We start from the raw sequence: 14,515 nt of genomic DNA on the forward strand, positions 1-14,515 counted from the left end.
GGAAGCTCGTTACTTGCCGGGGCCAGCCACGGGGGCAGTCGTTTCCTCAATTATGAGCCAGACGTCTCGCGACGCAAGGGAACACAGAGGGGAGAGTGATACCGAGAGAGAGTAAGCAAAGGGAGAGGGAAACTATGCCCTCACTTCCTTTTCTTTATCTGTTCTTGGTCTTTCTCACCTATTGGAGGACTTGGCATCTGTATCACAGCCACTGAGACAGAGTCAGCAGCCATTAAATAAGACGGAAGATGGAGAGGTTGCAAAGATTTTTTGGCAGAGAACAATGCGGATGCGTGATTCAATCCAAAAATGTTCCATTTCTTTCACAATAAAGCAAAAGACTGAAAAATCCTCCACATCACATTGTCCCACCACTGGCTATCAGCAGCCACCAACAATAAGGAAATGCAAATCAGCTGCAGTGTAGCGGAGGGGACAGATGCACTTTGGCCAGCACTCCATTTCTCATCCTATTAACTCCCTAATCACTGAGATGAGATTGGAAAATGAGACAAGGTAGGGCGGAAGGAGAGATAGAAAGTGATAGATGGAGACAAAGGAAGGTGCAGGATAGGCACAGCAGCCTATCGAGAAGGCACAATGAGGATATGCTAAGATCAAATCATTTTGTCTTTGTTCTTTCCACTCTTACTTTGTCAATGGCTAAAACAAACAAGTTGATAAAAGAGAAGACGAGGTCCAGGGATATAGTTTGCTTTTGTTGGTATTAGCGAAGGTCAGATCTCTTTGCTAAGCTTGAGGTAAACCGTGAAACAACAAAGATGTCAGTGATTATACCCTGCGATAAAAACTCTGAATCAAAGGTGTGACATTTAATACAGTAGTTCAAAGGCTGGATTATATGTGAGGACTTTATCTCGCTCGCCCTAATTCTCCATACTTCACACCTTTGTGTTTTCTTAATGCCAAATTTCCATGTAGCAAAGGCATTCGGATATGAGACTACGCCCCCTGTTGAAATCTCTGCTGCACGCTCTTTATTTAACTTGCGTTCATGGTTATACAATGCCAAAAGTACAATTACTTTTTTTAATGCCAAACTTTTCTTACACAAAAAAGGCAGATTCAGCAAACCATCTTAACTGCACAAACTTGTTTTGAATAGCTCAATTTAACTTATTACAGTCCATAATTGGGTTCTTTTATGTGGTTGACTATACATAGTTGTTGCTAAGTGTTAATTGTTGTAACTAACATGCTACTAACATGTTAGTTACAGCAAGTCACCAGACAGCAGCATTGTTATTTTCATGTCATTTTCCTTGCGGCCTAATTCTCATTCAATCTTCAGCTTCAGGTGCATGTTAGAAAAATCTGTTTGTATTGTTACGCGTTTCTGGATTTTAAAACAATATATATAAATATCGGATTTTTAAATAACCAAATATTTGTATCGGTATTAGCCTTAAAAATCTTTTATCGGTCGGGCTCTATTCCCATTGCGGATTTTATCCGGACACAAGACATTTGAAGTAACGTGTAAATGGGGCCTCAAATCACTTCACTACATGCCAATTAAGAACACATCTGTTTGTGTAAGTGGTTCTTGCATGAGGCCCATTGTATTTTTGTACTTGGACTGAGTGTTTAAGATGTTCATAATGATCTCCAATAGCACAAATAATCGATGAATGTCCGTCAAGTAACTACAACAAAGCCAACAAAGCTAAATCAGATGCATGACATTACGTCAAGCTTATTGCCTTTCACACGGATGTCCCTATATTACTCAGACAGGAAGCTCTTTTAGTGTCCAGTTAACACTGCCGGCACCCGCTGCTTTTATCAGCTGTCTTGGCAGACAGCACGCGAGACCTCGACCTGTGACCCGTCTCATTACAGGTCTCTGCTCCAGCAGCAGCAGGGCTTTCATGGAGAGTACTATGGGGTAATTAGGTCACTCTATCAAAGTCAGCCCTCTCAATGCCAGCCAATGCTGCTGTCTGATGACTTGGGTGACTTGAGCCAAGTCAGCAGAATCTAGAACACATCAGAGAGCCGACTGCATGCCTCGTTGTACCTTTCATCACAATTAAGCATGTCACTGGTAATGCATCAAATGTGAGTGCTGCTGGATGTGTGTTGCGTAAATACAGTATGTCCAGAACTTTGAAGGCCTTTCCATGCACATGTCACTGAGAAAGAATTGCTTCACAGTAGGATGATGTAGCTTCCACCTCAACTTTAATGCAAGATTTCATTCCAAAATGATCCACTAAATCTACGGTTATTGTAATTACCAACATTTTCTTAAATAGATTTTGCATGCAAGATCAGCCCAGTGTACTGGAAAGAGTTATGAACCGTTTAAATTGGACATGACTTTAACTAGAAATGTCCAAAAGATTGATCCCCTGCTGTCCTGCGTCAGTCCACAGCCGCTTTAAACAGTGCCCATATGCAAGTCAGCCGTATCCCGCTGTTTCTTCAGATATGTTTTAAACACTCTGCACGCTACATTGTCAACAGGCTGACCACACACTTCTGGGATTAATAAAACCAGAGCTAATATTGAATGGCACCGTTAAAAGATGAAGGGAGTTTAATACTGCATGTTTATGTGTGGAAAGAGAGAGACGGAGGGAACGAAAGAAGGGTTAATTCGCAAAAAAGTGGATAATAAGCTGAAAGGGGAAACCACAGAAATTGACGTTGAATTTCCAAATGAGAATCCAAAGTGGAGGAGATATGTGGAAGGTTTCAAGGGCTTTGAGCACGCGGGATGTTGCGTTTGACAGTTGGCTGTGGATTATGCCAGCTGTTCTCCATGGATCCACACAAATCGCATGAAGGCCACTCAATCATAGCTAGAACATGTTCCCAGGAATTGAAGTTAGACAGCAGTAAAGCTGAAAACAGGGATATTAGAAGAAAACTTAAAGTAAATCCAGAAAGTAACACCCTGGATTAGCTATTCTGGTTTACTGCGTTTGGATTTCAGTCCGGAGTAACTTTCCATACGATTCTTTTTTTTTTGCCGGACTTTGTATTAGCACCAGTAGCATCAGTTCAAATGGCCATTAACATGGGAAAAGGCATTTATACATAAATGCTTGAATTTGACTTAATTTGAGTTTTCTGGTTGAAGCCAAGAAATCAGACAAGGTTGGTGTAAATGGCAATTTTCATTGAGTTTATATAAACAATGTTTTTCTTCTTTTTGCTTGCAAGGAGGTGTAGAAGCAGAATATGCCTTTCTTGTTATTTTTACTTGGGCTTGTTGAACAGAGGTGTGACTCCTAACCCTAATTAGGTCTGTGCTGTGTGTGTTGAGCTCACTGGAACACCGTGTGGCAGGGCCATCGCTAATGTGATCAGTTGCACCTGTGCTTCTCCTGCCAGGACTCATGCTACGTTTACACTTGGCCAGCTACTTTCATAAACGGACATTTCCGCCTCTACATTTAAAAAAACAACATTGTGCACAGCTGTCAGAAAGTGCTCGTTTACACGTGCCCGTGTACATATGCCACCCATGCCGTTAATAGCATGACAAACCTGTAGGTGGCAGTGTTCTGAGAAGCACCAGCCCACGTTAGCCAATCAGAATCACAAAAATAGCAACAACCGCGACAAATTGTTTCCTATGTTTTCTCTTCCTCACTTTCTCGGCTCCCTAAACCGCCGGTTGTCTCAGTTTACATGCAAATGTGCAAACAAAGATTTCAAAAATCTCCACTCTAGTTTTTAAAGGCGAATTCTCCGTTTAAATGTCTCAGTTTTTCAAAATAACCATGTATGTGTAAACAGGGCCTCGGTGTGCACCGTTAGAGATGTCCAAGAAATGTTTACAATTTAGTTGTTTTTTAAATTTATTTGCCAGAGCAGATTTATAGATACCTGTAGGTGCCCATTTGTATTCATTTTAGGCATAGAGTCATTGTTCTTTCTTAATGTATGTACAATTAGAGAATCAAAATAGTTGTAAATTAACGCTAAAACACAAAATCAGCTCATTTTAAGGACTGTATAAGTCAGTATGTGCCCTGCCAATATTCCTGTGACCACAGAAAGACAGTGTAAGCTGAAATTGTTTGAAAAATCAATAAATCAACAGGAGATAGAATAGAGCTTAAATGGCGTTTTAGAGAAATTAAAGGGTGTAGTTGATTAGGTAATTTAGTTGTTAGGGGGGGGGGGGGAGGTCAGGTTATTTAAGATCTATTTTCAACTGACCACAGAAGACTCAAATAAGAGAAGTAAAGTCATACCAGACTTTAATAATGTAGAAAATAAAACCAGCAATACTTTTACTTATTGCCTGCCATTCATCCACCTGTTGCTCTAAAATCATGCAAATGCGTGTGTTAAGTTGGCCAGAAAACTAAAGTTATTTGCTGCTGAGTGTGTGAATGTGTGGTCATCCATCATTTCCAGGCTCCGCTCTAGCAGTTTGAGTTGTGTGATTGATCGGGAGGTCAATTAAGGAACGATTTACAAATAGACAAGGCGGGTACGGGTAAAATAAAGCTCATTTGCCTTAATACCACAAATGACTCTCTTGCTGGAATTGGCTTATCTTCTTATACCAAGCAGAATTGGATTTCTCAGACAATTTCCTCCCTTGACAGGCAATATGCGCTCATCCATCAATAAGCACCCCCAACCCCCTTTTTGCGTAAAAGGCACTCTCTCTTATCCTTTGTGTACCACCTTTCAGCATCCAAATCAATATCCAATTTTTCCACTCTCATTTCCTCACTGCTTCTCCAAATGTTGTACTCCGTGAACTGGCCCTTTTCCGCCTTACTATCGACAAGTGTCTCTCCATACCAAGCTGTACCTACACTTCCTCCCTCAGCCAACTTCTTGAGAGAACATGCTTTTCCATTTAAGATGTGGAGAAATCAACTGGAGCCAGTATAGGTCACGCGAGTCAATGCTAAACCTCATATTCTAATCCTAACATGGGTTTGTTATGGATAACTTGTATTTTCCATCATGCTTCTTGAAAGAAGACGCAAGCTCATACTTATACATACTCATTGTAAAAGAGGGAATATTTCTCTCTCAAAAGTTTATTAATGAGACAAATGAAAGCTTGTTCTTTGTACTCTGTGTAGCTTGTATCTGTCTATTGTGCAACACATTTAAAACAGATTATACAGTGAGTCTAAACTATTGCTGTAGTAGAGTAAACTCACTTAAGAGATAAAAATAAAAGTAGGGCTACACTGGATCAACACTTTGAGTTATAGAGGCTCTGATGCTTAATATCACTGACTCTATGACATCTACTTGATTTCTAATATGTTAACTTCTCCTTTCCTGGGCTATAATACCACACAGTATAAACAGCATTTACATTATGAAGGCATGCATTTGTTTGTGCACACACACAGCCCTAATTCCCCCTGACCAGGTTCAAATAGAGTTCATATTAAGTAGTACTGGTGCTCAGATAGAATAAATGGGTTCAGAAATTAGGAAGTGAGCAGCATCTCTGTGCTCATCACACATGATCTTTTGTCTTTTTTTTTTGCCCATTAGTTAAACTCTGTTAGGAATATGAATAACAAGCGGGTTTTACCCAGGACCGCGCCAGGTTGTCTCTGTCAATAAGCCTGTATGACATTTTAATTTAATCGGTATTCATTGAAAGAAATTAAATCAGATGTACTTAATCCCGGCAAAAACACGCCAATTGATAGGATTTAAGCAGTAATTGATTTCAGAAAGCATATCAAAATGTTGTTTTGAAGAAATCTTAGAGCATCTGACAGACAGAAGATGTATCGCTGCCGTCAGTCTTACCGCTACGCATTCCCGTTTCTCTCCCCGCTGTCACTGGTGTAATTTAACAAGCCTGTGATCAAAGGTCAAGAAGTTAAGGATGTGCTTGCACAACCTTGTCATGTCTATGCAACTGTAACTCAAACTGTAGACTTCCAGACATCTATATAGTCCATTGTGAAGCAACCTAAAATGAATGGGGAGTCTGGCTTTGAATCGAATTTGCACCAAAGACTAATCTTCCTAAAGAGTCACCAACCAAATGTCCTATACGTCTCCTCCCAAATATGTATCAATACAGCCATTAAGAGTTTAACACGATTCTATGTTTATAAATGGAGCATGGCCCTGCAGTGACAACCAATCGGGGTGTGATAGTGAGTTTAAAGGTGTTGCGTGACAGAGGACCCAATGGTGTTCTGCTGCAGAATTAATGCTCTTATGAGATGTAAACAGAATCTACATACCAACACAATGAGTCCTAAGCTGATTACCAGTCACACTCACTGAAATCCTGACTGGCAATGAGGAGAGACTTAGAAAGAAAGCCTCTCATGCTTCAAATTTACTTCAAAGTTGACCTTAACTAGGTCAGAACTGAGGGGAGTGTGATTCACGAACATATGGAAAAATAGTAGAAGAAAATCTTCATTTCGCATGGTATTCTTTGTCTCTTGTTTGGTTTTTACCCCGTTCTCCTTAACATTTTAGAAATTATTTGCAAACCAAACTGTCTTTCACCAGTTTGAATGACATATTCCATTAAAAAAAGACTTGATGTAAACAGTCCCATTGTTGCTGACTGAAAGTGACATCCAGTACAGCTCACAGCTTTCCAAATCCCAGTGTGTCTTTCACCAGTTCGAATATGTCAAATTTCCCTATTTTCTTGTAAATAGAGTTGTGTTGATTCTGGCTATGGGTTATTTTAATTTTAAGAAGTATGCTAGCTTTACAAAAAAATGTATAATTGTATGTGAGTGCGGTTTATGCCCCAGGCAGCTATCAAAAACATTCCAGAGATTACTTTGCACAGTTTCTTTTTCTATATGGGATGGTGGAATGATATATTTCAAAGCTTATTTTTTCAAAGGTGGCCTTATAAATCAAACCCCAAACAGCTCACACTGAAATACTGGAACATCCTTCTTAATAACTTGTTTTCTACAGAGACTACCAATACATTTATAGGACCACTGTTGCTCTGATCCAGACCCATAACTTGACAGGTATTAAAATAGCCTTCTGAAATGAAAATTCAGGTGCTCTGGATCAAAATATTGTGGCTTTGCCTAAGCTCTTCTGGACTGAGATGTTGATTTAGGTGTTTTCCTTTAGCGTAAGTTTTCTCTCTCTCTCTGCTCTTTCAGAAAAAAAACATCAGTGTTTTGCTGAGTCTCGCCGTGCTGGCTTCCTGGGGAGTGATTCTGCTGTCAGCTCGCCTCTACTGGATGGGCAATAAGCCTCCAAACTTCTCCAACTCTGACAACCCTGCAGCTGACTCGCCACATTTTCTCACTCGAACACTAACGTTCCTCCACTTGCCAGTCGCCAACGCCTGGCTGCTGCTCTGCCCCGACAAACTCAGTTTTGATTGGTCGATGGACGCTGTGCCCTTGGTCAGGTCCTTGGCTGACTGGAGGAACCTTCACACTGTTGCCTTTTATGGAGGATTTATCCTCCTGGGTTTGTTTGGCCTTCGTGGCCCCACCTCTAAAGCCATGGAAACCAATGGAAAAGCCTGTGTCACTTATGGAAAATCAATCACCAACGGGAATGGTTACCATGCCCCTGACGCAAACCATAACACAGACCAGGGGCCAGCAAAGACCACCCTGAACGGGTTAGCTGGACTCCACCACTGCCCTTCACGGACGCCCCTGCCCCCTACTGAACACCTAGTACTATTTTCGTTAGGCATCCTCACATTGCCTTTCATTCCAGCCACAAACCTATTCTTTTATGTAGGTTTTGTGATTGCAGAGAGGGTCCTATACATCCCCAGTATAGGCTTTTGTTTACTGGTTGCTGCTGGGGCAAGAACCTTGTACATCAGACAGAGGACTAGAGGCTGCAGGGCCTTACTGTTGTGTCTCTGTACAGGACTAGTGCTGCTGAATGGAATCAGAACTGTTCAAAGAAACAGTGACTGGAGCAATGAGGAGAATCTCTACAAGTCTGGGATTAGTGTGAATCCTGCTAAAGGTAAGAGAAGGGCGGCGTTTATCCTGAGGGATGGAAATCAAACCTCAATAATGAAGAAAACAGAAACCTCTGCGTAGGAGTATCAAAAACTGTCAAGCACCAAATCTGATTTAAAGAAAGGCAGTATAACCTTTCAATGAATGAAAATAGCAGTATTCGTCTTCCAAATGAGTTGGATTCATAAGCAATAAATGCACACATTTAAATGCATTTAAGGATCAGAGATATGCACAATATGACTTTCTACTCCTCCATGCAAAACATTAGCAACACTGTTTACAAATTTGTGATAATTTGTGGTCATTTGTCATTGAATTTCCTGATTTATTTGACCTTATTTTGTTTTAGCAAATTGACAGCAATAGCACTATCTTTAAATGAATGCCAACATTGAGTTTTTCCACTCTGAAAATGCAACTTTTGACTGACACTTGTCTTCCATAGCCTGGGGAAACTTGGGGAACGTACTAAAGAACCAGGGCAAGATGGCAGAAGCGGAGAAGGCATATAGAAATGCTCTGCACCACCGAGGGAACATGGCTGACATGCTGTATAACCTGTGAGTGTTAAATATGACGTTCCCACTCCTGTTTGCAAAGTCTTGACAAGAACGAGTAGTGATTCCTCCCATCCATCACTTGGTGTTGCAGTGGCAGAACAAGAAAGGCGGAAAGGGAGAAGGGGAACAGGCGTACTGACAGAGAGAGTGACAGACAGGAAGAATCTAAAGAACACAAAAAATAGATCTAATGCATTAGAATAGAAGCAAGAGAGACTCAGAGCCAAGCGTGATGCAAGAGTGTGACAAAGAAATAACTGTGCGTCCCTGGTGGCTCTTTCTACTTTCTGCTACTGATTTGATTAGTCTTGGTTTGCAGGGCCTGTGGGAGGACACAAAGCCACTTCCAATTCTGCAGCATAAGAGAGTCAAAGGTGCCAAAACCTCAAAGCAGAGCCATGTCTCTTGCTCTCATGCTGACATTGTTTTTCTCCCCACTTCTCTGTTCCCTCTCAAGTTACAAGTGTCAGGAAGCTGGCAAAGCAACATAGGGAGAAGGGAAAAATCGAATAATGGTGTGCATTTTTTTTTTTTAACAGGTGTTATTTGAATATGATGGATGGTCGGGTATATTGGGAGTAATGCATTGGTATGTTGGGTAAGGCATACAGAAGCTGCCACAGTTTGTTGTTTTATTTCCCAGCTTTCACCCAAAGTCCCCTTAGTCACTCAGATGTGCTGTCATTTTAAATAAACCACTTAGTTAGGCAGTTTATGGTGTCGTAAAATCTCACAATTTTGTTTGTTTTCTATTCTGTCTATTAGTGGCTTGTTGCTGCAGGAAAACGAGAACTTTTCGGAGGCGCTGCATTATTACAAACTGGCCATTGGGAGTCGGCCAACACTGGCATGTAAGTGCATTTAAAAAAGATACCTCATGCTATAGTGGCGGTCATGATCAGGGGAAGAGTTGTCAGCAATTAGATGTTCTCACACATTACTCAACTTTGGTCTTTGTTGTTTATTCAATAATTCGATGTGAGTTCAATGTCCCTTATTGGATCACCATTATGGTCCAATCTGATTGCTGGACTAGGTGTTTTTCATGCCATGTGCTCATTCGGAGGGCCACATTCAGGTTATTTCAGCTTGACGGGGAAATGATGAGATTCAATCGCACACTTGAGTGCTCGCATGTGAGATGAGGTTTCGTCTTTTACTGTACCAAGGACAATTTTATGAGAGAAATGGGGCAGGCTGCGGACTGCTTTTCCTATTTGATAAGTTATCTTTAATTCTTCCCCAGCTTTATCTCCTTTTAGCCCAATTAATTTCTTTTTCTTACTTGCTTTTCTTGTGGTAATATAATCTGCCTTTGACCTCTGTCCTGTCTCCTTTCTTGTTATATTATTGCATGTCCATCTTCCCCAACTATCTTTGTATATAGTCCACATCTTATCCACTCTTACATGCGGAAGGTTTTTACTGTCTTGGTTATATAATAAACAAAGAATATGCATTTTTTAGTTTAACAGCTTTAGAAAATGACTTTAGTTATGTGAGTGACAACATGTGTGAGTGACAACATCCTGTGTTTTGGAATTGTAATTTAATTAAAAGCTTCTCCTCTTCACAGCGGCCTACTTGAACACAGGAATCATCCTGATGAACCAGGGCAACCTAGAAGAGGCCAAACGCACCTTTCTGACTTGTGCCGACATTCCAGATGAGAACTTAAAGGACCCCCACGCCCACAAGAGCTCTGTCACCAGCTGCCTGTACAACCTGGGAAAACTGCTCCATGAACAGGGCCAGCAGGAGGTTCGGACTTCAAGTTTCACCATTAAGAATTTAACAGGAAACTGTTAAGATCGCAAAGCCTGTTTTTACAAATAGTCCCTAGTCAATTACAAGGCCTGTATTATACTGATGGAAAACAACAACTAATTTAACCTTTGTCCTCTACTTCAGGAGGCCCTGTCTGTTTATAAGGAAGCGGTCCAGAAAATGCCCAGGCAGTTTGCACCACACAGCCTTTTCAACATGATGGGTAAGTTCCAGTCGGAGCCGGTTTCACCCTAAATCTTTGTTTGAAATGCGATCTACTTTGGTGACCCCTGCTTTGAAATGTTTATTAGTATTCTAGTGAGGTAACATAATTGATAGTGAAAAATAATGTCATGCTTGTTTTATAACGTGAGTAAAACAATGAAGACCTTGGACAAATTTGGCTTAAGATGTTCCATTTGATCTGAGCTTTGAATTATATCAACAATTTGACATCAACTTAATCTAATAATAATTTTTATGATAATTTAAAAAACAACTCCAGACGACTTGGACCACCTGTTTGATTACAACACTGTGCAGACTTCGTGTTTTTTTTCAGAGAATTGAGGCTAATCCGTGCAATAAATCACATCCCTCTCTCTGTTATTGTAACACTAATAACATAATTGGAAGCTCATCCTGAGAGCATAGCTGAGATTGCAGGGAGATATCTGCAAATATATTTCTTGGCTAAATGAGAATGGGGAGTGTGTTTTGTCAGATGGAGGGCAGTGTTAGCATCAGTGCGCTGTCCAGGGGACTGATGTCATTTTACCCCAGGGGCCAACAGCATGTCCTCAGATCAAACCAAATCTCACAGAGGTTTAAGCATAACAATTGTTCTTTCAGCCAAAACTGCGTTTTCTTCCCAAGACTGGGGTATTCATTCAGCAAGTGAGGAATGGTGACCCTATGGATAAGAGGCAGAGTTCAGTTCATCTGTCCTGCACCTGTTAGAAAAACACAATGTGGCTTAAGCAGCTTGTTCAGAGGAAACTAGTGTGCCATTAATAAAAGTAAAAAGGATAAAACAGCCGTATTTGTTTTTTTGTTGAAACGTAATATAGTAAAGTAAACCCTTTTATTTATTTTTAATTATATTTATTCATTATTATATTTTGGGAAAACTGAAATCATGTACTTTTGCTGCAAATGTTTCATTTTTTCATTTATTGATATTATTCTTTTTAAAACTTGTATGATAACCGCAAAACATCCCAAACAAATCATGTACTATATGAGGAGGTTTTCTTTATGCAACACTCGTGGATAATCAATTTGAATTATTATCATCCTAAATAACTAATCATGATATGTGTTGTGTTTCAGGAGAGGCCTACATGAGGCTGAACAAGCTGGAGGAAGCAGGCCACTGGTACAGAGAGTCTCTCAGGGCCAAGCCTGACCATATCCCTGCCCACCTCACTTATGGCAAACACCTGTCCATCATTGTAAGTCCCATAACTGACACAAGCAGTAAGAGTCATAAGGCATGCCACATCATTATCGTAGAAACCATTGCAGTGGTTAACAACCTGGCTGAATGTAATTATACATGGACCTGAAGTGGCAGCGTGGAGTGATGAATAATACATACTGAGTGACTTATGGGAGCAGACAACCCTTCCTATTGATTCTTCCGCAGAGCCTGGAGAACTGTGATGATTGTTATGAGGTGTGAGCTTCTGACTGTGAAAGGTGCATGCATAACAAACTACCCTCCCCTGATCAGAAATCAGCTTGAGGACTTGTGATGCATTCATGGATATAGTGTTTGAATTTGAGCACAACCACTTGGATGAAAAGAGGATCACACAGTGTGAAAGAAGACAAGATTGAAGCGATAAATATCTTTTTGGTGGCCTTGGATCGACCCCGATCCAGAAGTGATGCCAAGTAGCTTTAATAAACCAGCCGAATAGTAGCTGCATTAAGTCACGACTGACGTCTGAGGGTCACAGACGTCTGAGGGTCACTGACATCTGAAGGTCACAGACGTGGGGAGTTTGTCTGCTGTGAATGAAAGCAACCCCTCTGTGATTGGATGAGTGCCAGATTATTGGTGCGTTTTCCTTCCCTCACTGTGTGTATCTGTATATACATGTAAGTGTTCGAAGACATCAAGGGCATGTACGTTCCATTCCCAACTACTCCCAAATGTTACCTTGCCCTTCACTTTTTTTTTCTGCATTGAAGACTCCCACTTTCCATCCTCCCGCCACCTCTCTCATTCCAGAAAAACAAAAACATGTTTATGAGACAACAGATGTGTTCACAACTGATTCAAGTTTAGATGTAGGAGTTGAACTGTGTGCTCTCTGTTACCCCCTTTCAACATGTTTGACCTCCTCCCTTCCACAGCCTTGGTTGCTGAGGAAACCAACCTGCGGTGCAGCTGCAACTGTCACGGGCTTTAACCCATAGTTCTGATCATTTCCTCTCTTTGTTGAAAGATTTGAAGATCTACATTGCACACACACACACACACACACACACACACACGTAAAGCACAGGTTCAGATTAGCGGTGCCCAGTGTGGCTGGATATCTCCTGTGCTCCCTCAGGCTTAGGACTGTGATCCATGCAGGGACTCTCAGAGAGGCCCCTCCACGTCTACAGGGCTTAGGGAACAGGAGATTGGATGGACCCTGGACAATGGGCCACTGGACAGGCTTATAATGCAATTACTCTCCTTCCTTATTGAATCACTCCATCAGCTATATTTTGGGCTGTGCTGCTGGAGTCAATTGACAATATAGACACTGGGTTGAAAGGTCAAACTGAAGTCTTGTACTGTGGTTCAACCCCACATGTGCTGCGGTGCGGTTTTTTCTTGAGTACTACTACACATCAACTTTCAAAGTGTCCATCTCCCCTTTCTTAAATCTTCTGGAACCTGATAGTGTTGTAATCATCGACATCCCTTAGCAAAAATCAAGTGTGCCACTAATTTGCCGCATTCTTCCTCCCAAAGGCAAAGTGCTTACATGTAAGTCAAGTGTAACATTAGAGTCCTGGTGTTTGTCAGAGAGCCTTGCCGGATTCAAAAGGGTGTAGTGTGCATTCAGGGAAGTTTTGTTAAGTCAACACTTCTTCACAGCGGATTTATTAATTTTAACTCAGCTGTACATTTAGATAGATTCAGCACTGATGCTCAATACTGCAAAAACAGATATCACACAGCAATCAGTTAAAAAAGGGCATACCACAAATTTGTCTTTTGATAGTAGTAGTAACAAACATTTTTTAACATGGAGTACAAATCTTCCATTAATCTCTTAAATGATGACTTATGATGGATGTCTGGGGAATGGGGTTAATTGAATGTAAAGTGAAAAGAGCCAAAGCAAATTGTGAAATAAGCCATTGAGACCCAATGTTCATTCATTCTTTTGGAGTGATTGCGGCCATGGTATAGGAAAAAGCTAATGAAGCAAACCTAATAGGCCCACTCCTCTCATATCTTGTTGCATGGCAAGTCCATTGGCAATATGGAAGCAATCAGTGCTGAAGCAGGAACCAAAAGAGGTGGGGAAATTGAGCTTCATGCACACAGAAACAATATGTTTCTTAGTTGGGTTGCAGGCACACACACACACACACAAACACACACATATAAGCACAAAAACACACCTCGGAGGTTTTTCTTTAAAAGGTTAGGCATGGCCGGTGGGGTTCTGTATTCTTTTATGAGCATCTGTTTCCTGCTGTTAATATGCTTCAACAATTGCATGTCAGTGCATTAAAATAACGTATAGCAGATACAGTAAAATACAAGTGATGTCCAGCTATACAGTATCCATGCTAAATACTGTTGCTATTCAACAAAAAATTCAATCAATTTCTCTTTTATTATCATTTTAAACCATTTAGTAAATCTTCACCTGGGAGATGATTAAAACTCATGAGTGAGGTGCAAAATAAATTGAATCGCCGGAGCAGATCCCGGGATTATGCACTTCGGGACGGCATCCCAGCCTGCCAGAGCATACAAGCACACAGCATGTGTTGAACCAGCCTTATGTCTTCTGGCTTGCTTTAGGTGTTTGGACCCTGCTATGTCTAGTATATTTATTAAATGTTCTGTATTTATATAGCGCTTTTCTAGTCTCAACCACTCAAAGCGCTTTTACATCATACAGGAACCATTCACCATTTACACACATTCAAACACTGTGGCCGAGGCTGCCGTACAAGGTGTCATCAGATAAACACTCACACACATTC

At 40.9% G+C, this 14,515-nt stretch overlaps 1 protein-coding gene across 1 annotated transcript in view; it reads left to right on the forward strand.

Annotated features, from left to right (window-relative positions):
- The window catches only part of tmtc2a (transmembrane O-mannosyltransferase targeting cadherins 2a), a 52,477-nt gene that overhangs the window by 26,973 nt on the left and 10,989 nt on the right, over positions 1–14,515 (forward strand). Inside the window, exons 3-8 of the mRNA XM_034863878.1 lie at positions 7,125–7,959; positions 8,404–8,518; positions 9,284–9,369; positions 10,095–10,279; positions 10,430–10,508; positions 11,618–11,739. Coding sequence (XP_034719769.1) covers positions 7,125–7,959; positions 8,404–8,518; positions 9,284–9,369; positions 10,095–10,279; positions 10,430–10,508; positions 11,618–11,739 — 1,422 coding nt within the window. The remainder of the gene's footprint in view (positions 1–7,124; positions 7,960–8,403; positions 8,519–9,283; positions 9,370–10,094; positions 10,280–10,429; positions 10,509–11,617; positions 11,740–14,515) is intronic.

This window comes from Etheostoma cragini, chromosome 23 (genome assembly GCF_013103735.1).
Source record: "Etheostoma cragini isolate CJK2018 chromosome 23, CSU_Ecrag_1.0, whole genome shotgun sequence".
NCBI lineage: Eukaryota > Metazoa > Chordata > Actinopteri > Perciformes > Percidae > Etheostoma > Etheostoma cragini.